At 41.1% G+C, this 23,309-nt stretch overlaps 1 protein-coding gene across 4 annotated transcripts in view; it reads right to left on the reverse strand.

The window, feature by feature from the left end:
- Positions 1 to 23,309, reverse strand: part of SYT7 (synaptotagmin 7) — a 298,312-nt gene that overhangs the window by 170,123 nt on the left and 104,880 nt on the right. For all 4 annotated transcript variants that reach the window (XM_072118060.1, XM_072118059.1, XM_072118061.1 and 1 more), the window contains exon 2: positions 10,205 to 10,308. In XM_072118060.1, the coding sequence (XP_071974161.1) occupies positions 10,205 to 10,308 (104 nt within the window). The remainder of the gene's footprint in view (positions 1 to 10,204; positions 10,309 to 23,309) is intronic.

The raw sequence follows: 23,309 nt of genomic DNA on the forward strand, positions 1-23,309 counted from the left end.
AAATTTATCAAGCACTGCCGCCCCTGTGGTCCCGCTGGATATGCTAAGAGGCTCAGCATATATTAAGCAAATATCCATTGCCAGGCCATGCAGCCTGACAAATCAACACTTGCCCTATGAACTGCAGCAAGAACAGTGTAGGCTGTAGCTAGTGCACCACGTTGGGCCCTCCTGCCTGCGTCTCATATTTCTAGAACTTCTCCAGGTAGGAGCCTCTTGATGCATCCAACGGCGCTGGAAGATGGAGATTTAATCATACAATGATGCACAATAAATCTCCATGGACCCTGGGCTGTATGAATATAATAGTCTGGAATTCACTGCCTACATATGGTACTATAATTGAGCTTCTTGGGGAATGGATGATGCGTCTCTTCTACCTGCTTTTAATCTGTGGTATCAGGCTAAGGTTTTGAAACACATGGGTATTGAAAGCAGGAACAGATGTATGAGGATTTCATGGGGGAAGGTCCTTCTCAGTATAAAATTTGGTGGATTGCTTGGGTGGTCATGGGCCCCCTAGAAGGTGTGTGCCCCGGGCTGCTGCCCAAACCACATTTATTATAATCCACTACAGATGTTAATACAACCCATAATGTAGTAGTAGAAGCTGCCTGGCACTGGCCGCTAAAGCTAAGCTAAGCTAAGTTTTAGCAGTTTTAATTGTAAAATACGGAAATGACTTTTCTTTTAGTTAACCCTTTACCTTGCAAGTTGTACAGTGAGTAGAGGAGTGATTGAGTCGGGAGCTTTATATCTCTATTTGAATGTCCAGTCAGTGGCATGTTATATGTGATGTGATTTATGCATTTTAACCATCTTGGCATATGTAACTGTTGTGATGTTTGTTAAATTGGCTTGTTACCGATTTATTAGTAAGAAAATTTGTTTTTGTAATGATGCGGTTAGACACCTGAGGCCATTGCTTAGCTTATCTCTACAATTCCAAGCACTCATTATCATTTTTAATGTAATCCAAATTGTTGCTGCACTACTTCTTTTATTCTATTTCTTTTTCTGAGTCATAATTAGATTTTCTTTCTGTTTACAGAGGCTCTTTTGATGTAATGTTGTCAACCGCACTGATATCCATGAATGCTGTCTCTCTAGACAGAGTGAATGTTGGTTCTCGTTTGTTATTTGTTTATAACTAAACTTTTACCAAAATTGCATAAATTAAAGGGGTTATCCGGTTATAAAACGTTACTTATGGCCGGGCTGGAGCTGGCTATTTAAAAATAATAAATGTGTACTTACCTCCTCTGGTGCCCCCGATATCCCGCGCTGCGGTTCATTTGGTCCGTGCCCCTGTTTGTTTACAGGGGCACAGAAGCCGGCCACAGGGAGCTTCCGGCCAGCGATGTGGCCAGCTCCTCCCATCCGTCCCTATCTCTCAGTGTTGTAAGAGCCGGGAGATGGTGTCGGATGTGAGATTCTGGACGGCAGGGAGCTCCCTGTGCACCCTTATAAAGAAACCGATGCACAGAGGAGACGGACCACGGCGTGGGACATCAGCAGCGCTGGACGAGGTAAGTACACGTTTATTATTTTTAAATAGCCCAGCCCGGCCATAAGTAAATTTTTACACCTGGATAACCCCTTTAATATTGCATATGATAATAGTTAACTTTGTAATATACTTTATTAATGAAATCTGTCTATCTCCTTCTTTTCCTTATGCTGTTCTTCCTTATTCAAGCAGTTTTTGTAAATCAGCTTTCTCTTCTGTATCTGCTGACAGCTGAGAGATAAAGGAAAATAATAAAGTATCTAATGACTTAACTCTTTACAGACAGAACCTGGATAATCTAATCTCCTCAGAGGTGAATCTTAAAGTAATATGCTCTAGGTATTGGAAGCCTCCTTTCCTTATCTCTGTGCTGTATATGGAATTTCACATACACTACTCCCTACTGGAAAAAGAAGAAGCAGAAAAAAGGCACAGAAGTTGCTTTACTTAATGAAGTATATTACAAAGTTTATTATTATCACCGTAATCATAATCTTAGGAACCTTAATTCTCACCTTCTTATGGGGAAAGGTGAGTTGGGATTGGCGAATGGGGGATTGGTTGAAGACCTTTTTTGATGAATGCACTGGTGTTTTTAAAAAAATCAATAAAAAACAGCCTAAAGTTGTAAAAGGCTGTATCACAGGAACACAGATAAGTGGAATGGACAGAAGTGTCGGAAGGTCAGTGACCTGGCAGCTCTGGCCACCAGAGGGAGGAGGGAGATTACATCCAAAATCTACCAGCATCATATGCACACTCTCCGTGGCTGCTCAGGCATGCCGGTTGAGGAATCTGAATTCTGTGGAGAGATATTTTTATCTCTTATTATGAACTGAAATATTTAAAACTTATAGTTGACCTTTTCTTTCAATTAGACAACTTTTTTACCTTTCAGTCAAACTTCAAAGGCGTCATGAGTCTCCAAATATTTGGTATAGGGCTAGAAATGTTATTCTCTTCCATACATGCTGCATAAAGTCATAATGCACAGAGGTGATAGGTAAACAGATTTGTCTTCCAGTTTGTACTGGGAATAATGAAATCAGGGATGTTGTTCTCTCTTCACTTCCCACTGGGCCCTGACTTATTTATATCCAATGCTTTTTTTTAAAGTGCAGATATTTTAGACTATGCTACACTTTATTATCTCATGATCTCTAAATCAGCACTTAATGTTACATAATCACATTTGTAAAACAGTTATTTGGCATCAAGGATTCCTATTGATCTCATGTGGATGTACATGTTTTCAAAAAATAAATAAATGGACCCTAAGTGTTCTATATAATCTATGAGGACGTTGAAGGCTAAATAACTTCTGTGCTGTGGTTGTTATTTTTTTCTGTTTTTATCTAATTAACTGTAAAATTGCCTTTAAAAAATCGTGAAAGTAATAAATGGAATTTACTGTACTTGGAAAGATGATCAAAGATTTGGTTATTTTATTTGGAGAAAACAAGATGTCTACACCAACATGAATGAATTATTTACTGTTAAAGCAATATGAAAACAGAATACTTTATCAGAGGAAGTTTTTGGGGTGAAATAACTAAAAAGTACCATGAACCGCCTAGATATCATTGTTGAGTGTCACAACCTTACAGATTATAGTCACTGTACTTTATTGGTTGGGGGGGTCTTTGATTCAGTTTATACTATAGGTCAGATTTATTCGCGTTTGTATGCCAGCTTTCTGGAATACAAGCCCTGAAATAGTCGCAATTCCTGGCACACGGCCAGGAATTGTGACTATTTACCCACTTATGCCAACTCCATGGCAGGTCAGTCTAAAGGGGCTGTACCAGGGATGGAATGGGCCATCATGGGAACTGGTGCAGGCTATTGCCCTGCAACACAGCCACCCGGGGAATTTTACAGGTAGCAGGAGCATCCTGATAGATCCGTTTCAGCAGGGGGGGGGGGCAGGTTTCATCATAAGCTTCCCTACGATGTGCAACTTTTTTCAGCCTTATATAAATAAATAAATATAAGGGGATCACTTTCTTTAAGCTCATGTTTGTTTCGCAACCCACTCCCTATCCAGTACTCCATTTTCCCAATACCATTTCTAGTATTCCTTAACCTTTTTTGTCTAATTTCAACCAATTTTCATAGGCTGGTAACTCAGCTGTGTCCCATTTCCTTATAACTAATAGTCTGCCCACAAATTTATTCTCCTCCAGGGGGAATAATCCTGTTTCACCAATCCCAAATAACGCCTCAAACATTCTAACATCTACCTCTGTATCAGGATTCAATAGTTCTAATTACAGGTAGATGAATTTGTATGTAAGTCAGAACTTGTATATTTTGTAATTGTAGATCCAGATAAAAAAATTTTTGTCCCAGTAACACTTGGATTTTCAAAATGTTGTGCTGTAATGGGAACAAGGATTATCAATAAAGCTTCATTACAGACACCTTACAGCTGATCATTGCAGTCTGGGACTATAGTAAAGCATCCAGAGAGCTTCACCAGAGGTCACAGTGAGCAGAGAGGTTGTCTGTAAGTCAGGTGTCCTTAAGTCGGGGACTGCCGGTATTTGGTTCCAGTATAAAGATATTTTGGGCAGGCCCATATAACATGTATGTAATCTTTATCCGTCTTTCCACAACTTCTTCATTTTGAATTTTCCTAATTAAATTCTTTGGCGTATAATGTCATTTGTGAACTACATTAAATTGAATAATCCTATAATAATTACTTAATGATACCTCTTTAATAGCTTTTGTAAATTCTATCCCAAACCTCAACTTCGACAGCCCTGAGGTCCTTTTCCTACCCCTTTTCCCGGAGGGACTCTTATGTCTCCGCTTGGGAATATGCACGTGCCTATCTGTATGTTTTCATTCATGAACGCTTTCACATTATGAATGGACTCTCCATAAAAGTGTATCAGGGATGGTGCGGATATTGTAAAAATTACAGACCCAACGCGCCACAGCAAAGAATATCAATTTTGGAAATTAATTCCTCCAATATACATCCGGCACGTCAACATGCTAATTTGAGGTTTTAACCATGGGAATGTTTTATGGGTTTCATCTCAAGCAAGAGATTCTGTATCAGGCAATTTAAGTATCAGAAGCTTGAACAGCATTTTCCAATAAAGGATTCACAGCACGAACTCCATTTTCTATATCCGTGATGGGAATTTAGTGCACCAGTAGGAAAGCTCTGTGTACTTGTGCTAGTCTGCAAAACACTGATCTATCAGACAACTTTTACTTGTGTTGCGACTAAACAATGTACCAGCCGGGCAAATTAAATATTAAATGGAAAATATTATATTTCATATCTCTGTTATTGTAGATAGTCAGCACAATGAGGAAAAACAGTTTGTATGAAATAGTTTTGCCAAATTTCTGGGTAATGGAACGTACATATATTTAAAGGGATAGTCCACTTTCAGCAAATAATTGCTAATGTTTGTGTAATGAAAATGTATACAATTTTCCAATATATGTTCTGTATGAATTTCTCATGGTTTTCTAGATCTCTAGGGCCTGGTGGCTCAGTGGTTAGCATTACAGCTTTGCAATGATGGGGTCCTGGGTTCAAGTCCTAGGTTCAACATCTGCAAAGAGTTTGTATGTTCTCTCTGTGTTTGTGTGGGTTTCATCTGGGTCCTCCGGTTTCCTCCCACACTCCAAAACAAACTAGTAGGTTGATTAGATTGTGAGCCCCATAAATAAAGGAAATATTATTATTATCTCTGATTGCTGGAAGGATCATTGTTTACTTCTGTTCCATGGTAACGAGATGTGCAGCTCATTATAACACACAACTATGATGCTGTGACTGTAAGGAACCCTGCACCCGTGTGACACATGACATCACATGACCTTGGACAGATTTTTACCACAGGAAGTAAACATGGAGCAAAACTGTGTAAGTTTTCATTTCACAAACACTATCAATTATTTGCTAAAAGTGGACCACCCTTTTAAATATAGCCTAATGCTTTCCTGTCCTCCTACTGGCATTGGTCTCTGTATGCTGGCCTCCATCAATGATGTCCCAACATGGATATATGACCACTGCAGCCAATCCCGGACTGCAGATATAACCTCAGGGGTGTTAACAAGTTTGCAATTGGTTGTATTAGCCACATGTTCATGTTGGGAAGTCACAGAGCATCAGAACAGGAATAGCAAAGTACTATTGGGTCTCACTTCTTCTCTATTCTATGGCTTACAATGTATTCTTTTATATAGCCATAAGAATAAGAATGTAGTACCGTATTTCTCGGTGTATAAGGTGCACCGGGTTATAAAGCGCACCATCATTAAATGCCTGCTAAAACATCTATGCTCATAAATAAGGCACACCGGATTATAAGGCGCACCTGATTATAAGGATGAATGACCAGCAGGTGGCAGAACTGTGCACACTTCAAGGCAGCTGTTGTCTGTAAGGCGCACTGCACTATAAGGCGCACCTTTGATTTCTGAGAAAATCAAAGGATTTTATGTACACCTTATAGTCCGAAAAATACTGTATTATGCGATACCTATTCATATCAACTAGATGTTTGTGTAAGACAGAACAAGAAAGATCCTCCAGCAAAATACATTCTCTATGCATAATGGTCCAAAATCTTTTAGGTTTTGGTTGCCTTCAAAATGACAAATATTTAACAATAATTAGAAGTGTTTTATAATTTTTCTGGGTTTTGCCTTTAAGAGCTTTGAGTACTCAAGTTACTTACTGTATCAGTTTCCCAATCTTTTATATAAATGGTCACTGGCAGAAGAGTGTCTTATAGATCTGTATGTAATATAGTAATCTGAAGTACAGTAGCAAGAAGCTGAAGTGCTAGTGACTTGGGCAAACCAGGAAGATATTTTAGCACTGTATGTGACTGTATGTGTACCATTAGGTAATGTCTGCCTCCACTTGTGGAAGGGCCGTAACTACAAAACTTATTAATATATACTGAACAGTAATGTCTAATACAACTGGATCCACGGGCCTTACCAGATCCAATTTGGAGGAGACTTTGGAACATATCATCCTCCACCAGCATTTATTTCTAATGGGTTGATTAGATCTTAAAGGAAACCTACCACTTCTGAAGGTAGGTATGAGATACAAACACCGGGCACCAGCTCAGGGTGAGCTGGTGCCGGTGCTTAGTCTCGTTAGTGTTAAAACCGCGGTATCGCGGTTTTAACACTTTTGAAACTTTCTAGCAGAAACTGCTTCGGCGCTGCGCGCGACCGTGCGCGCGCAACGCCTGCGGCGTTTCCAATGTAGGCGCGCGCACGATCGTGTGCACGAAGCGCCGAAGCAGTTTCTGCTAGAAAGTTTCAAAAGTGTTAAAACCGCGATACCGCGGTTTTAACACTAACGAGACTAAGCACCGGCACCAGCTCACCCTGAGCTGGTGCCCGGTGTTTGTATCTCATACCTACCTTCAGAAGTGGTAGGTTTCCTTTAAGGTATGTCCTGTGTGTGCACGGATAATGACATGGATTACCATGAAACTTAGAGGTGAGTTCTATGAATGATTTCTTGGTGGACCTGAGTCCTCCGGATGCAACACTGCCTGTAAGCCCCCAAAATCCAACACTATTTGGCTTCCATCATGTACCTGGACACCTGATTTACCCATTTTCCCATTTTCCAGGGAATTGGAAAGATATGATATGGCAAATCCAAAACTTACCCTGAGATGCCACCTACAGATCTCCAGAGTCTTAATAAGCAGAGATAAGCAGACCTGAACCACAAAGTTCCGGTTAACACCGAGCTTTCAGGATTCGGGTGCCTTGAACCTGACCGTGAACTACATTAGAAGGTCGGGAGTTGGTCTGGCTCAACTTCCCTGCTGTTATTGTCCACAATTGGCGCTGGCACCAATCATTGGTTTAAATGACGTCTGCAAAGTCATCAGCACATTTAAATGGCTGAACCACGCCAGCCACATTTAAATGGTTAACACTCAAAATCAGTGGGGGACTAGTCACAGAGTTTTTAAAATTGGGTTTGTCCGAAACAGGCTGAACCTGAATTTTTAATAAGTCTGTTCATCCCTATTAATAAGGCATGTATCTATATCAATACTGTATTTATGTTTCTTTTATTTCTTGCACAAGCCCCCAAATCTGCCCGGCTATGTGGCCAAATGTGGTTTCCATGGTGCTTTGTAGAATAAAAAATACACCACCTTGAAATCACCTTCACATTTTCAGCAGAAATATAAGTTGTTATAGGTAGAATCTGGCACAGAATAAATGTGCATTAAAAGTTGAAGGACAGTCATTAAAATGCAGTTGTATATATTTGTTCCATTTATATCTGAGAATAAATCCTCTCCTTCTATATTTCACTTGCAACCTTCCCTGGGGTATTTTGCATTAAACTGCAAAGACATCCACCTAAGTTCTTTGGAACAGATGTGAAGCCATTAAGATCACTTTACTTCTTGGCAAGAAGACATATGAATAGCTGTGCTGGACTAAGTAAAGGAAGGAATGGACTTGAATGGTCTTAGCCTTGGGCATGAGGACAGGATTACAGGGAGGGAAGATATGGCTATCATCGCCTGGGGCCTTAGGGATCTCCATCATTACCGTTCTATAATCATTCAAATAACATCTAACTAGCGGGGTGGTGTCATCAGAGAACCCCTTCTGGGCCTATAAAGATGCCAGTGCCTACAGGAAAAATGGTCTCAGAATTGTGACAGATAGTGGTAGTGGGCGGTGAGATGATGAATTCACTGCTAATAGATGACGTGATGGTCGATACATTGTAAATATTCAAGAGGGATGGCTTCAAAGTTTATGGGAATTAGAGTTATGCCATGAATATTCAAGTTTGATCCAGGGATTTAGTTTCATCTTATTCTGCTATTCTGATCTATATTTTGAGCAATGAAGGAATTTTCCTGTAATATGGGCAAATTTAGCATACTCCCTATAAGGGCAATGGTCTATGCCCCACGCCAATGTGCTGCTGCTGCTACATCTTCTTCCGTTGTGGCGTCGTGGCCGGGTATCAACTTCTGCTGCAGGAAAGTGGCTTCTGGGTCCGTTCATGCTTACCAAGCCATTTAAAGTGCCCACTGCTAACGTGTACATGGCCAGTTTGTGCACAACTCTGATGATAAAAGGCACCCTCTCCAAATTGTAGTTGTTTGAGGCTTGTGGTTACTGTCTTCCCCGGAATGATGTCTTCTCCTAGTGTCTGTATTACCATGCTTGTACCCCTTGTCTGTTCCCTGATTCTGATTCTTCTCCGTTGATGACCCCTTCTAGACCTGATTCTTGTTCATGTGCCTGTCCCAAACTCTTGCTTGTACCCTGTCTATTTGCTGCTCTGTTGAGTATCGGATTTGGCTGTATTGTTGCCTGCCCTGAAAACCAGACTGTCTTTGACTACACTTTGACTACACTTTGCTTGAGCCCTGGCCCTCTTCCCCAGCATCTACTGACCTGTCTGGGCCAGCCAGAGAAGACGAGGGATAATGTCCACACTGGTGACCCAAAGTCAAACCATTTGGATAGTACAGTGGATCCACTACCTGCTGTTTGTTTGTTCCTTCTACTGGAACAACAGGTTATAGGTTTGAGTTATGATACTTAGTAATTAAATGTAAAATTACATTACAGGGATACCTGTCCATGTAATACACGGACAACTTAAATACATCTCTCTGTTTCCACTCTTTTGGGGGATCCTGATCAGAGGTAAATAGGAAAAGCTAGAAGAGATAAACTCAGTGAATATAGTAACTAATATAGCATTGTTCACATGGAGTCCCGGTAGGCACCAGACATAACAGTTAATAATCATATGTGCTCCTATTACAGATCAGAATTTGCAGAGTAAATACAAATCATTTTTATTACTCCATGGATTTTGTGGACTGTAATTTCTCCGTGTTCAAAAGAATGACAGGGTCAGGGGTTTGCATCTAAGTAGGTTCCATTGGGTTTTCTGGATACAATTTGTTAAGCTAGATATGTATCTGCACCAGCCACTATGTAGTTATTGTGCTACTGAGATTGATGACCTATCTTAAGCATTGCCCATAAATACCAAAAAGCTGAACAGCTATTCATAAATGGGCTCAGGCATCAGGGCTTGACCTCCAACCTTTATTTATCCAGGGTCAAATTATGTTTTACACCTTCTATTGTGCTTTCCTTGCTCTGCCATAGTTTCAAAGGATGGCATCCTGCAAATTGCCACTATAAGATGTTTTATTGTAGGGCAACTTGGTCATAAAAACTTTTTATAGGACATCCGTTGACCCTGCTCATTTTATTTTTCATTTGGTGTTGGGATTTCTTTCTCATTTTTGATAGATTTCAGCTGGTGTCATGACTTTCTATGGCTTTTTGCATCTCCCTTTCTTCATGTGTTCAAAACTTTTTCCCTGTGTCAATGGACATCTACGGTTTGATATCTTTGCCAGTGTGGATTGGATGGGTTGTTACCAAAATCTGTTGTTACCATGTTAATAGAGCATTTAGAAATATATTTACTTATAAAATTGATGACGTGTTGAATATTTATCTCACCCACTGTATAATTACATAAGAAAAGATACTACATTTACATTATGTGTTCTCTCCGCCTGTCAACTTTGATCATGTTTTATAAATGCATACTCAAACAATTTGCAAACTTAGAGTAATAAGAAAAAGGATCAAGAGAGACAGATCCTGCTTACTTACCAGTTTTCGCTGGCACCACTGACAGAGACCACACATTACAATAGTGATACTCAAGCTGAGGGCGAGGACACCGGAGACTATAATTATCTCACTGGTTGGAGCTCCTAAGAGAAAAAGAGAGATAATGAATGACTAGGAAAAGAAATTGGGTTGAAATATAAGAAAAGTGTAACTGACAAGGCTGTAAACTGGGTCTGAGAAGGAGCAAGAGAAAGTGTCAGCAATTGTAAGAAGTATTAGAGAAACGGAACAAAAACTGGATAATGCAATGCAATGGGGAAGGCTAACATGTTTAACCTTGATGTGATTCCTCTGATTGTGATTGAATGGTATAAAAAGGGCACTTGAAAATACAACGTGGCACCTCAGTCTTCCAAACAATGTCCACAACGTCCTGAAAAAATGGGATTTCCAGGCTAATGGGTAATGATTTCCTAAGGCAGGGGTAACAACAGAAGGTATGAACAGGTTAACAGGCCATTTGTAACACCCCATACCTCCTTTACTTTCTGAATATTTATTAGACAACTGAAGAGGGCAGACATATGGCCAAGTAACACAGGAGCCAGCTGGAAGCCTGTTAGAAAGCAAGAGGCGTGTGACACTACAGCCCCCCTCTGCGTATCTTCCTCTCTTCATAATGTTGGCTCTCTCATTTATCATCCCGCTCCTCTCATTTTGTACTGTCCTCTCACATATTGCTATTCTTGTTTTCTCATCTTTTTTACCATCACTACTTCCCATCTTTGTGTCTGTAATATAGAACAACATGTATTATGTGACTCCAATTTTTCATATCCTAACTTCCAAATTCTGAGAGGCACAGGCTGGCACCCTCCAGGGACAGGAACACCAACTTTCCAAATTTTGTTCAATTTGTCCCAAATTTATAGAGAAAATCTTGGCAATGTCAGAATATTAGAAGGATTTAAGTAAATCCTACTCTAAATTGACCATGTCCGGAGATGGCGCGGACAATCTAAGAGGACATCAAGAGGCCGAAGCGACAGAGCAAAAAAATGCTAAAAAAATGCTGACTGCACCTTTATGTTGTCTATTTTTTAAGACCTGTTGCTAGGTTACACAGAAAAGAAAGTAACTGTTAAACCAGGAAATACTAACAAAATATATATTTTTTGTGTGTGGACTAGAAAAATTTATGGAAATAATAAATAAACACATGTTATGTACATGGATCCTTCAGGTGGATAAAAAAAATGGCAAAATTTTTGAGGTTTCAAAAGATGAACTCCGCAGCACATTCACAATCAATGCCAATATCATGTAAGAACCATGGTACTATTCGGGGGCGTAAGTAGGGGAGGTTAGGTCCCATAATGGGGCCCCTCTTTACTGTTACCCCTGCAGTTATGCCCCTGGTACTATTACAGGAATTATTCATATTTGCTGTGATGTTTGGGCTGTTTATTATTCCTTTTTGTGCCTCAGGGGTGGCTCATAACATGAAGACATGCTGCTTCCTGTAAAAGTTATGACTAAGGGCCTCAGATCTTTAGTAGGGATAGTCATGTCTCTGCATTTTAATACGTTTCAATAAAAAAGTGCAACATCCCTGCCAATACATGGGCAGAGGAGTAGTTGTGAATGAGGCCCTCAGTCTGATAGAATCCATCTAGTGAGTCTGATCAACTCATAAAGAGGGAATTCCGTAGGACTACTAGGACATATTGCCTGGGCAGGCAAGGGTTAAGCATCTGAGAGTTATTGTATTCCTTTATGTACACTGGAGTGTGATTGGGGAGTGAGCCACCACCTGACCAGAGTTTAACAAAACCCCTGGACAGGGAGGGGCTAGCTCTTAGGCCTTGCTTCTGAGCACATGCTCTCACCACATGAGCAGCTCTTGGGCTCAGCTTTACTAGAGAGCACATCTTCCAGAACACACACTGAGAGGAAGAGAAAGTGTCTGTGCACCTCTAGCACAGACACATTTGGACACACCCCCAACCTAGCTGTATCTACTACCAGGCTGGTGAATCTACTCCTGAGGATTACTCTCCATGACCACTCCAGTAGTCTGAAATCTCCAACAATCTGAAATCTGTAACAAGAACGTTTGGCCCGTTGCCTGCAGTTGTTCCAATAAAGAACCATGAGTTTTTTTGCACAACGTTGCCTCTGTCTGATCCCTGGATACGGCTGTATCACCACCAAGGGCTCCCTATCCATTACCCAAGGGACATATACTATAGACACTAAGGGGTTGCCCCAGAGAGAACCAGTACATCAGCCTCTCCCTCGCTACATATTTCTTGCACACACCACCTGCTGGAGACCTGCCAGGCTGTAGGACAGCCCTCCGGTCCCCATACCAAGCACTGTGACCACAGCGTGCCTAGGCCGCAACTGACAGCCACTCGGGTATTCTGGGCCCCGGCTGCCTCCAGGACCCAAGAAAAGGCAAAGCCCCGGTGGGGGATGTTGCAAAAGTTTTATTTTTTACAGAATTAAGTTGACAGGTGCTCTGCTTTTGGCCATCACTTTGTGCAAGTATTAGGTGCTGAAATGAGTTTCTCACTCATTGGGGACACACAGTATATATATGTCATTGTTTAAGTTGTGATATATCATAAGTGATATGTAGAGTTCTTTTGACTTAGAGGCGTAGCTAGAGCCAAACTGAATATGGACTTATGAGAAGGGGTGAGGCAGCTCTAACTTAGGGTCTAAATTAAAACCGTTTGAGGAATTAATTCTGCCTCTCATCTTTCTCATTGATAATCTTTACCATGCTTGATAAACTACAAAATTGAAATTTCTCCCAATCCTTTCTTGAGCTGATTGGATTGGGTAGACATGCTGCCTTGTCCCATTCAATAGGGTGTCAAAAGTTTACAGATTCATAGAAGTGTAAGCCACAATTCCATTTTTAGAAATCTGAGGGATAGATTTCTGTTGTAGGGATAATTTTAAATCAGCGACTGATTGAAAAATCACGGGTGTGAACACATCCTTAGCGCTCTCTCTGCTCTTCCATTGACACATGTTTCCCCTTTCACTCCATCTCACATCTCTTACTTCCCATTCTGTCATGCTGGTTTCTCCATCTGTCCTGATCCTTCCTCCTCCACGGCTGACCACTGACACAGTGCCCTGCTCTTTCACCTTAGTCTGTATGATTACCAATTATTAATATCACACAACCATATGGTGGGGAGTTTTGGAAATATTTCTAGGTATTGTGACTCTGGTGCCATTTCTACTCTTTCCCTCTAGGCTTTGCATCTCTCCCCTCTCCCCACATGTATTGTCTTCAGTCACACAGCTATCTCCCTCCTCCACTCCTCCCCTGCATTACAATCTCACTGCTTCTCCTCCTTCTAACATGTTTATGATGCCTCTCCTCCCACTCCTCATCCACTGTCTTCCTCCTCTATTAATCCGTCATTGTCTTTCGAGGCATAGCTTTATATGGTACTTAACACTATGATATATTTATGTCCTCTCAAACTATACTGCAGCATCTCATAGAACTGATAGAAGACAATGTGTATACTGAAAAACATGGCAATAGCATTGTTTTCTTTTGAATGGTCAGTAATCCAAAATGAGTTGGCCAATAAGATGGCATCTGACATGCCACACTTTAAAAAGGTATACTGTACCTACAGGGACTGGTCCGGCCCAGAGATGTAAAGGGTCTATATTGGTGTTGAGATTATTATAACTGCACACTCTGGGTCAATGAAGTTGATTCCATGACCTGCTTGTGACTGGCACAACCCTTTGCTTTCTACTGGAGCCATGGCGGATACAACCTTAACGAAAATGTACCATCAAAATCCATCATGATAAACCAGGGACCAGAGTCAAAAAGGGTATGGGCGCTGTATTCTGCAGATTCACAGGCTGTTACATTGTGCAAGGAGCACTACCCCCCTCCCACTGCTGCTGAGATTACAGGTAGACTGAGACCTGCTGCTGCAGTGTACCAACAAGTCATGGAGCCAGAGGGCTTCTGTAGCATGCCCTTCACACTGTTGGCTCATTAGCATAATTGGAAAAGTTGATTTTAGAAGAAAGGATGGCATTGATAACAAATATAAAAAGATTGCGACAGCCACGGTGCCTGGATCTATGAGTAAGTGTCTCTGGTTTATCCTAATGTATTTTAATGGTAGATTTCCTTCCTTTGTTTCTGAAGCCTTTAGCAGCAAATCCACAGCAGAATACAGAAAAGGTTAATTGGATGAAGGTTTCAAGAAATTTGGTTTGCTTGAGAAAATGAAGAAGGATCCCAGCACTACAATTAAAAATCATTGATTTATTTAGGGCATGTTAAAAATTAACAGGTTGGCATTGGCATCCATACTGGTTGACGCGTTTCGGGCAACTTGAACAAATTGTGTGCCCTTAGTCATAGACTACTCCCATTTACTTCTATGGAATCTGCACATTTTCAGAAATCTGAATGGCACGCCGCTGATTTTCACGAGTGAATTAGCAAGTAGTGAATATATTAATCTTACATTGTCAACTTTTTCGGTGAATTTTCACAGCAGATTTTAAAAACTTCTAAAATCTACAAAAGAACTTTCATATAAGAAAAAAGTTTTTCTGCAGAATTGTTGCCAAATATACAATTGATATTTTTGATATTATTGATAATTTGTATTGTCCATGGGCTTTGCCTGAGTCTGACTTATTGGGGCAGATTTACTTACCCGGTCCATTCGCGATCCAGCAGCGCGTTCTCTGCGCTGGATTCGGATCCGGACGGGATTTATTAAGGTAGTTCCTCCGCCGTCCACCAGGTGGCGCTGCTGCGCTGAAAAGCATCGGAATGCGCTAGAGTTCACCGGTAAGTGCAAGCTCCGCCACAGATTTTTTGTTTTAAATGCGGCGGTTTTTCCGAATCCGTCGGGTTTTTGTTCGGCCACGCCCCCCGATTTCCGTTGCGTGCATGCCAGCGCCGATGCGGCACAATCCGATCACGTGCGCCAAAATCCCGGGGCAATTCAGGGGAAATCGGTGCAAATCGGAAATATTCGGGTAACACGTCAGGAAAACGCCCCCCATTAGACACAACCAATGGAGCTGACCTTCTTTGATTCCTTAAAATCAATCCCTAAATAACATTGACGGTTATGCATTGTTTCCCATAAATCCCTTCCTCATCCAACCTCTTCCCTTCCATCCCTTCCTTGGATGAACTTGATAGGCATGTGTCTTTTTTCAGCCATATAAACTATGAGTGATCTGAGAGTTACATTACCCCTGCCACTTGTGAGAGGTGGGTAGAGGACACTCTTATCAATTCTAGGTCCTCATATCTTAAGGTGGAGAAGTGTGGATTTACTGTAGAACATTCCCCAAAAAAGGCTGGTCAATAAGAGCCTACCTGCTCAGATAAGAGATTATTTACTGGTTAAGTTGGAAAAGTCAGACATTTGTAGAGAATTTAGCATGATAAAACATTTATTGGCCATGTGATCCATAATTTCGCTTCCATTACAGAGTAGTTATCTGACTTATCTCATAAAACTGTTCTCTATGCACAATGCTTCTTACCCCGATATACTGAGCTAGAGCCCACAAACAATTATCTGTATCTTCATTTTTATTTGCTTCTCTAATATCCAATTTGTAGGAGTCCTTGGAAATCTAACAATCTAACTGCTTAACCACTACAGGTCCCATGACCCTTGACACTTCAGGCCAAGCCGGCAGTGCGGGGAATGAAAAAACTGATACTAAACCTAAATCAAGAGCTGGAGCCACATAAGTAACTTTACTTTTTGTGGTTATTCCTGCCTCAGCCCCCTCTGAGTTTTCTCATTCATGAAACAAATCTATCAGGCACATTTTGCTGTTGTTGGTGGCTCTTTCAGCTTACAACACAACCATAACTTGGCTGCACATAGACATCTTGACACAAAGGGGCACATTTACTTACCCAGTCCAATCGCGATCCCGCGACGCGTTGTCCGACGAGGATTCAGGTCTGCGAGGATTCACTAAGGTTGTGTGCCCGATATTCAGCAGGTGTCGCTGCTGCGCTGAGGTCTGCCGGAGTTCAACCTTCTTCTTCCCGGTGCATGGAAGTGCTGATCTTGTGACACAATTATTTTTTAAAATTCTGTCGGGGTGTCCGATGGCCACGCCCCCCAATCTCTGTCGCGGCACCGATGCGCCACAATCCGATCACGTGCGGCAAATCCCGAGGCAATTCAGAAACAGAAATATTCGGGAAAACCTGACGGAATCGCGGCTGCAGGACCCTTTATAAATGTGCCCCAAAGTACTACAAGATCATGTTTTTATGGTGGTCATCTCACAGAGGACCGTGATGGGAACACATCTGTAGCAAATCTCTCCCTTTATTTCATATTCCCATCCATTCTGCAATGTACTATTTACCCCTTTAAGTTTTATTAACACTCAGATACACCTTCTCCACACGCTGAGCCAAATGTGTTTAATCAAATACACGGCACAGCAGACATTGCGAGAACAGGAGGAACCTGAACTCGTGCCTAAACACTACTACATGGCAACTTTAAGAAACACAAAAAAACCCTGCAGGATACAATGAATGGCTCATTTTTAGACCCAGATCTCTAGTTTGTATTAACAATCAAGACTCTATTATAGAAATGATCTCTTCTCCTCGGCACATAATCAGACTGCAGCGTTCACTCGTTTTTATAGATTTAAAGCTCAAAACTGTACAATCAACCCCGGATTAACAATGGTGCCGCCTACTGCTCAAAAAGAAATGAACCACCCGTGACGTACTATTGTTTACTCATGATTTGGAGCCTCTGTGCATGGGGGAGGGGGGTTTAATGTAGGCAGAATAAGCTCATAAACAAATCCATTCCATTAACACCATTGTCTTCTACTGCACATAGCACGCTCCCACCCCAGTGTCTACCACGCTCCTACACTATGAAGGGGCTTGTATAATGAGCAATTCAAGCACCTCCACAAACATGTCAATACCTCACATCTTCAACGCTGCAGATTGTCATTTAATGAAACTAAAACGTGAAGGACGGGTCGATTTTCGGGTGTTAGATTGGACTGTAACGGTCATGCCATTTGCACGTCGTAAAGCTCTATAATTTGCCTGAACGCCTGGGATGTGGCGGTATAATGTGCTTTTTTTGTTCTAGAGACAAAGGTGTTGCTTTGTCTGTGATCTTGGAGCAGATGTTCAATTAGGAAACTATTTTAGTAGCAATGTTATATATTTATATGACAAATGAATGCAGTGCTTTTTGTCTTATTTCTTAGTTAAGAAAGTTAATAAAGGAAATAATCTTTAGATAGTTACCAACTTTTCCAACTTTGCATAAATCAATATTGAATAAGTAACTTTAGAATATACACTCACCGGCCACTTTATTAGATACACCATGCTAGTAACGGGTTGGACCCCCTTTTGCCTTCAGAACTGCCTCAATTCTTCGTGGCATAGATTCAACAAGGTGCTGGAAGCCTTCCTCAGAGATTTTGGTCCATATTGACATGATGGCATCACACAGTTGCCGCAGATTTGTCGGCTGCACATCCATGATGCGAATCTCCCGTTCCACCACATCCCAAAGATGCTCTATTGGATTGAGATCTGGTGACTGTGGAGGCCATTTGAGTACAGTGAACTTATTGTCATGTTCAAGAAACCAGTCTGAGATGATTCCAACTGTATGACATGGAGCATTATCCTGCTGAAAGTAGCCATCAGATGTTGGGTACATTGTGGTCATAAAGGGATGGAATTGGTCAGCAACAATACTCAGGCAGGCTGTGGCGTTGCAACAATGCTCAATTGGTACCAAGGGGCCCAAAGAGTGCCAAGAAAATATTCCCCACACCATGACACCACCACCACCAGCCTGAACCGTTGATACAAGGCAGGATGGATCCATGCTTTCATGTTGTTGACGCCAAATTCTGACCCTACTATCCAAATGTCGCAGCAGAAATCGAGACTCATCAGACCAGGCAATGTTTTTCCGATCTTCTACTGTCCAATTTCGATGAGCTTGTGCAAATTGTAGCCTCAGTTTCCTGTTCTTAGCTTAAAGGAGTGGCACCCGGTGTGGTCTTCTGCTGCTGTAGCCCATCTGCCTCAAAGTTCGACGTACTGTGGGTTCAGAGATGCTCTTCTGCCTACCTTGGTTGTAACGGGTGGAGATTTGAGTCACTGTTGCCTTTCCATCAGCTCGAACCAGACTGCCCATTCTCCTCTGACCTCTGGCATCAACAAGGCATTTCCGCACACAGAACTGCCGCTCCCTTGTTTTTTTTTTCTTTTTCGGACCATTCTCTGTAAACCCTTAAGATGGTTGTGCATGAAAATCCCAGTAGCTCAGCAGTTTCTGAAATACTCAGACCAGCCCTTCTGGCACCAACAACCATGCCACGTTCAAAGGCACTCAAATCACCTTTCTTCCCCATACTGATGCTCGGTTTGAACTGCAGGAGATTGTCTTGACCATGTCTATATGCCTAAATGCACTGAGTTGCCGCCATGTGATTGGCTGATTAGAAATTAAGTGTTATTGAGCAGTTGGACAGGTGTACCTAATAAAGTGGCCGGTGAGTGTATCTCACCAGAGAAAGATTCTTCTTCTCTACTTATCAGGCTCCCACATCCCATTCCCCCCTTTAAGAGGTAGGTCACTAATAAGAATCTTTACCCTCATGAAGTCACTAATATTGCATTCACCCAGGTAAATTGTATCTGTTGTCTGTGGCAGCCAGTAGTCTCATGACCTAATGACAGCAGAACTTGGACTTTCTGCGACGTCCTGTGTCCTCCTGGCTTCCCCAGGATGAAGGCTGTGTAGTCATCACCACATGGGGACGCGGCCATTCCTGGACATCGGAGTTTATTCCACTCTCTACCTGTAAGGACTGGTATTCTAACATTTGTGTCCCTTCTCCAATTCCCACATGGCACAAGCTTTTTGCTGTGCAATACTCAGTATCAGCTTAATATAGCTTGTGGGGCTCTATCCTTTACATTCTAACCAGTCCTTTTGTGCACCATTTATATATATTCTCCATATATCTCCAATATATGTCCGGGCATGACCGCTTTTTTCTGTGTACCACCATTGTTACTAAGTATCAATTAATTTACGTTAATAAAGATTGTAACATTTTTACCTTCTTTTTATGTCATAGTCTTGCCTTATTTCTCCTCTTTCAGGGAGTACAATAGGATATACATTTCATGTTTCTTTTGGGGCAATAGACTGGGTGCCAAAATTTATACGGGGGCACACTTTGTTTTTGGGATCAGGCTGAGTCTTCTCCTTTCCCCTGTTTTTCTGTTTTTTGATAAAACTTAGTCATCGCCACATGCATGCCCTTGGCACATCCTGTAGATGCCCATGGCACCCTCCAAGTACTGACATAGGAGTGGTTATTGCAGTGGGGTGTGCAGATAGTAATGACTATATGGCCATTTCATTTGCCAGAAGTCTGCAGGACACAGGACGTCAAAGAATGTCCTGAGTCCTGCTGCCTGCGGGGCACATGACCTGCAGCTCCCACTGACAACAGACAAATTTTACCACAATATTGGTGACCCTATTAGACCCTGTTAAGATATATAATAACTCTTCAACCCTTTTAACTAGTATTCCTCCAATAACTACTGAAGGAGTAGGAAACGCCATGAAGATAATAGTATATTCCAGTACCAACTCAAGAGCTTTATTGACACCATTACTGTTCAATAATTCTCTGTAATGTTCCTCATGCTGCTTCTGAGTGAGATAAAAGAGAATTGGTGTGATAGCTCCTGTTTTCCCCACGTCCTGTCAATGGAGACACAGCATTTGGCTGAGAGACGATGAGGATCAGGGAGAAGAGGCAAAAAATACTCGGTCAAAACTACTATATATATTTATACATTTAAATTAATTTATGCTAAAAATGTATTCAAAAGAACTTCAAATATAGGTTAAAAAGTTGATACAACAAACAGTTTAAAGGGGTTGTATCAACTAGAATACATGGTTGTCTTTTGCCTGCCCAACAGCACAATTTGTGTCCATTGGATGTGTCTCAGATTGCAGTTTAGTCCCATTCAAGGTTTTTCAAGTCTGTTCAACTGTGGTTACAAAAAACATCAAGTTCAAACAATGATTTCTATTAAAAAGGTTTTCCGCAAAAACAATCATGTCAATTATCTAAGCAAGGTCCCTTCAGTCAATTGATTTAGTAGCCAGGAGTTGCAGCCCCACAATTTAATTTCATTAAATCCCTTTAAGAAAGACTTTACACACCAATCTATATTTTTAGTTTATCTGCCTCCAAAAGTATGGCACACATGAATTCGAAAGTCTAGGATTCTTGAAAATCTATATCCACATAAAATGTGAGAAGAAAACCTTGTATTCCATAAGGACCGAGCACATGTGTGCGGAGGTGGTACTTTACACTGCTGTCAAATTGAAGGTGACATAAACTTGTCATAGGGGATGTTGTCTTCATTTAAACTGAAGCACCTGACAAACTACAGCCTAACAATACAATCAGTTCTAAGGGGGGTACTTAGGGTTCTGTATCATCTATTAGTGGCCCTGCCTCACCAGTTGGCCCTCATAAAGTAAACTTGTAAAGTACTGAGAGTGGAGATCACCTGAAGGTGCCATGAGCATAATACAGCATATGCACTCAATACTCTTGCAAACTAATTCTTGTGTCCTTCAAATCCTTCAACCAAAGACCTGGAAAGACAAAACATAGGGTCCATACTCTTAAAAGGTTCTATAGAATTGCTCATCTTGCCTTTAGGTAACAACTCCAATAACAATAACTTGGAGCCCCCAAAAATATAAAAAATGGGTAAGCGAAACAAGAAAATAAAGCAAGCAGTTAATGGGATTTTGACCCCCGTGTTGCAATCAGCTGTTTTCAGCCCATAAACCACCACCTTAAACCTTAAATGACTTAATAAGGTTTGTAAACATTCTATACCATATATAACCAAATCAAGAAATCCCTTTGGAAACCTTGGTCTCTATTTGCTCCCCCATTATACTCTATAGAAGCTGCCCCCTGTGAGCATACCACCTGTTTAAGGGGTAAACCACCTGTCCAAGGTTTAAAAACATGTCTTCTTTCTTCCAAAAACAGCGCCAGACCTGACCATGGTTTTTATAGGTATTGCAGCTTAGCTGCATAGAGATGAATGGAACATAGTTGCAATACAACACACTACCCATGGTCAGGTGTGGTGCTGTTTTTGGAAGAAAACAGACATGTTTTTCAACCTCGGGAGAACCCTTTAAACAGGTGGTAGGCTCATAGGGGGGGGGGCAGCTTCCATAGAGTAGTTGGTAACCATAGAATAGTCGTTGGGTCGTTGTCCAGTTCAGGAACACTAATTCAGTCAATAATCCAACTCGGATCCCTCTAGTTTTATGGATATCATTTGATAAAGGTGGATCAGCAGTGGATATAACATTTAGCATAGAAGTTTAAAAATAGAGCAGATAAAAATATACACTATAGGTTGAAAACACATTTGTAATAGGTTATAAAAATCTAGCTTTGTTTCCTGCAGTAGCTATGTTGCGTTGAGCCCGTTGCAGAATTAATTTTTTTAAGTAGATGAATTGTGAACCAATCACAGGCATAAATCAGCTGACCAAAATATACAGAAGAGGTCAGAATGGGGCAGCAGAGAATCAGCAAATTTTTTTAAAGAATCCAGTTAAAACCAAATTTTTGGCCGAAAAATACATGTAAATCAATAAAAAAAACTTCTTCTAAAAAAGTCTTGTGTACATAATTGCAATTTTCCATATTCTATACCCTGCTCATAATAAAGGCTATATGGGAATTGGAAAATATTTGGAATCCTTGCTCTACTTTTAATCACTTTGCAAAAAAATAAAACAACAGCAATAACAATAATAATAAAAATGGATAATAATCTTTTAGGAGGTTTCTAAATCCCTAATTTCTACTAAAGTGTATTCCAGTGATCCACATAACTACCCTTTTAGGATATTTACCTAATAAATTCATATACATAAGCTATAAAAAACTGTTCATTTTTGTTCTGTTTGTTAGTGTCATTCAATGGCAGGATGCAGCCTTATTTCACTATACAGTCAGGCAGTCCCCGACTTACAGATGACCCCTAGTTACGGACGGGCCTCTCTGACCACTGTGACCTCTGGTGACCTCTCTGGATGCTTTACTTTAGTCCCAGGCTGCAATGATCAGAAAAAATGTAGTAAATCCAATTGTCAATGGGTCAAAAAAAAGTTTTTGTCTGGAGTTACAAATCGAAAATAGACCTGTTCCCACGTATATACAAATTCAACTTAAGTACAAACCTAAAGAACCTATTGTGTATATAACCTGAGTACTGCCTGTAGCATCAAGAAAAGTGAATTAACGCAACTCTATGCTTTCTCCCTAATATGATTGGAAGTTATAAAGTAAATACAAGGAATAGAATGTGGAAGAAACATTCAAGCTTACGTTGTGTGATCACAGCAGCATCAGCAGTATTGGGGTATTGCGCCCATTCCGCCACCCTATGCTATTCGAGTGGGGAAGTGAGTATTCCCGGGACATGCAGTGGCCCTGCGATGGGATGCGATTAGCCTGCGCCAGGTTCGGGCGTAGGCTAAAGTGCAGTTCTATGCTAGGCAAGAGCTGGGGTGGACCTGACAATTGTACCCATGTATGCTATGTATCTGTTAGGAGAATGATGCCTCCTGGTCAGCAGGATCCACCGGTTTTCGAAAGAAGTCCCGACCTCTTAGTAATTCCCACATAGCACTAGAGCAATGGAATGAAATCCATGCCAAGTATTGCAGTGCAGCGTAGATTTAAGCCATAAGTACTCTGGGGAAGGTTATAGTTAATTTGTCGTGTCCATAATTTAATTTCTGGTGTGTCCATATGCAGCCCACTATGTTCCACATCCACTTTTATGGGGAAAACCAAAAAGAAAAAGTTGGAATTTCCCACACTGTGCGCCAAGAATTTTGACTTTGCCATGCCTTGTACAGTAAAAAACTGGCATACGAGGCATGATTAATGCAACTGGAGGCATATATATATATATATATATATATATATATATATATATACACATAGA

Source organism: Engystomops pustulosus, chromosome 7 (genome assembly GCF_040894005.1).
Source record: "Engystomops pustulosus chromosome 7, aEngPut4.maternal, whole genome shotgun sequence".
NCBI classification, from domain to species: domain Eukaryota; kingdom Metazoa; phylum Chordata; class Amphibia; order Anura; family Leptodactylidae; genus Engystomops; species Engystomops pustulosus.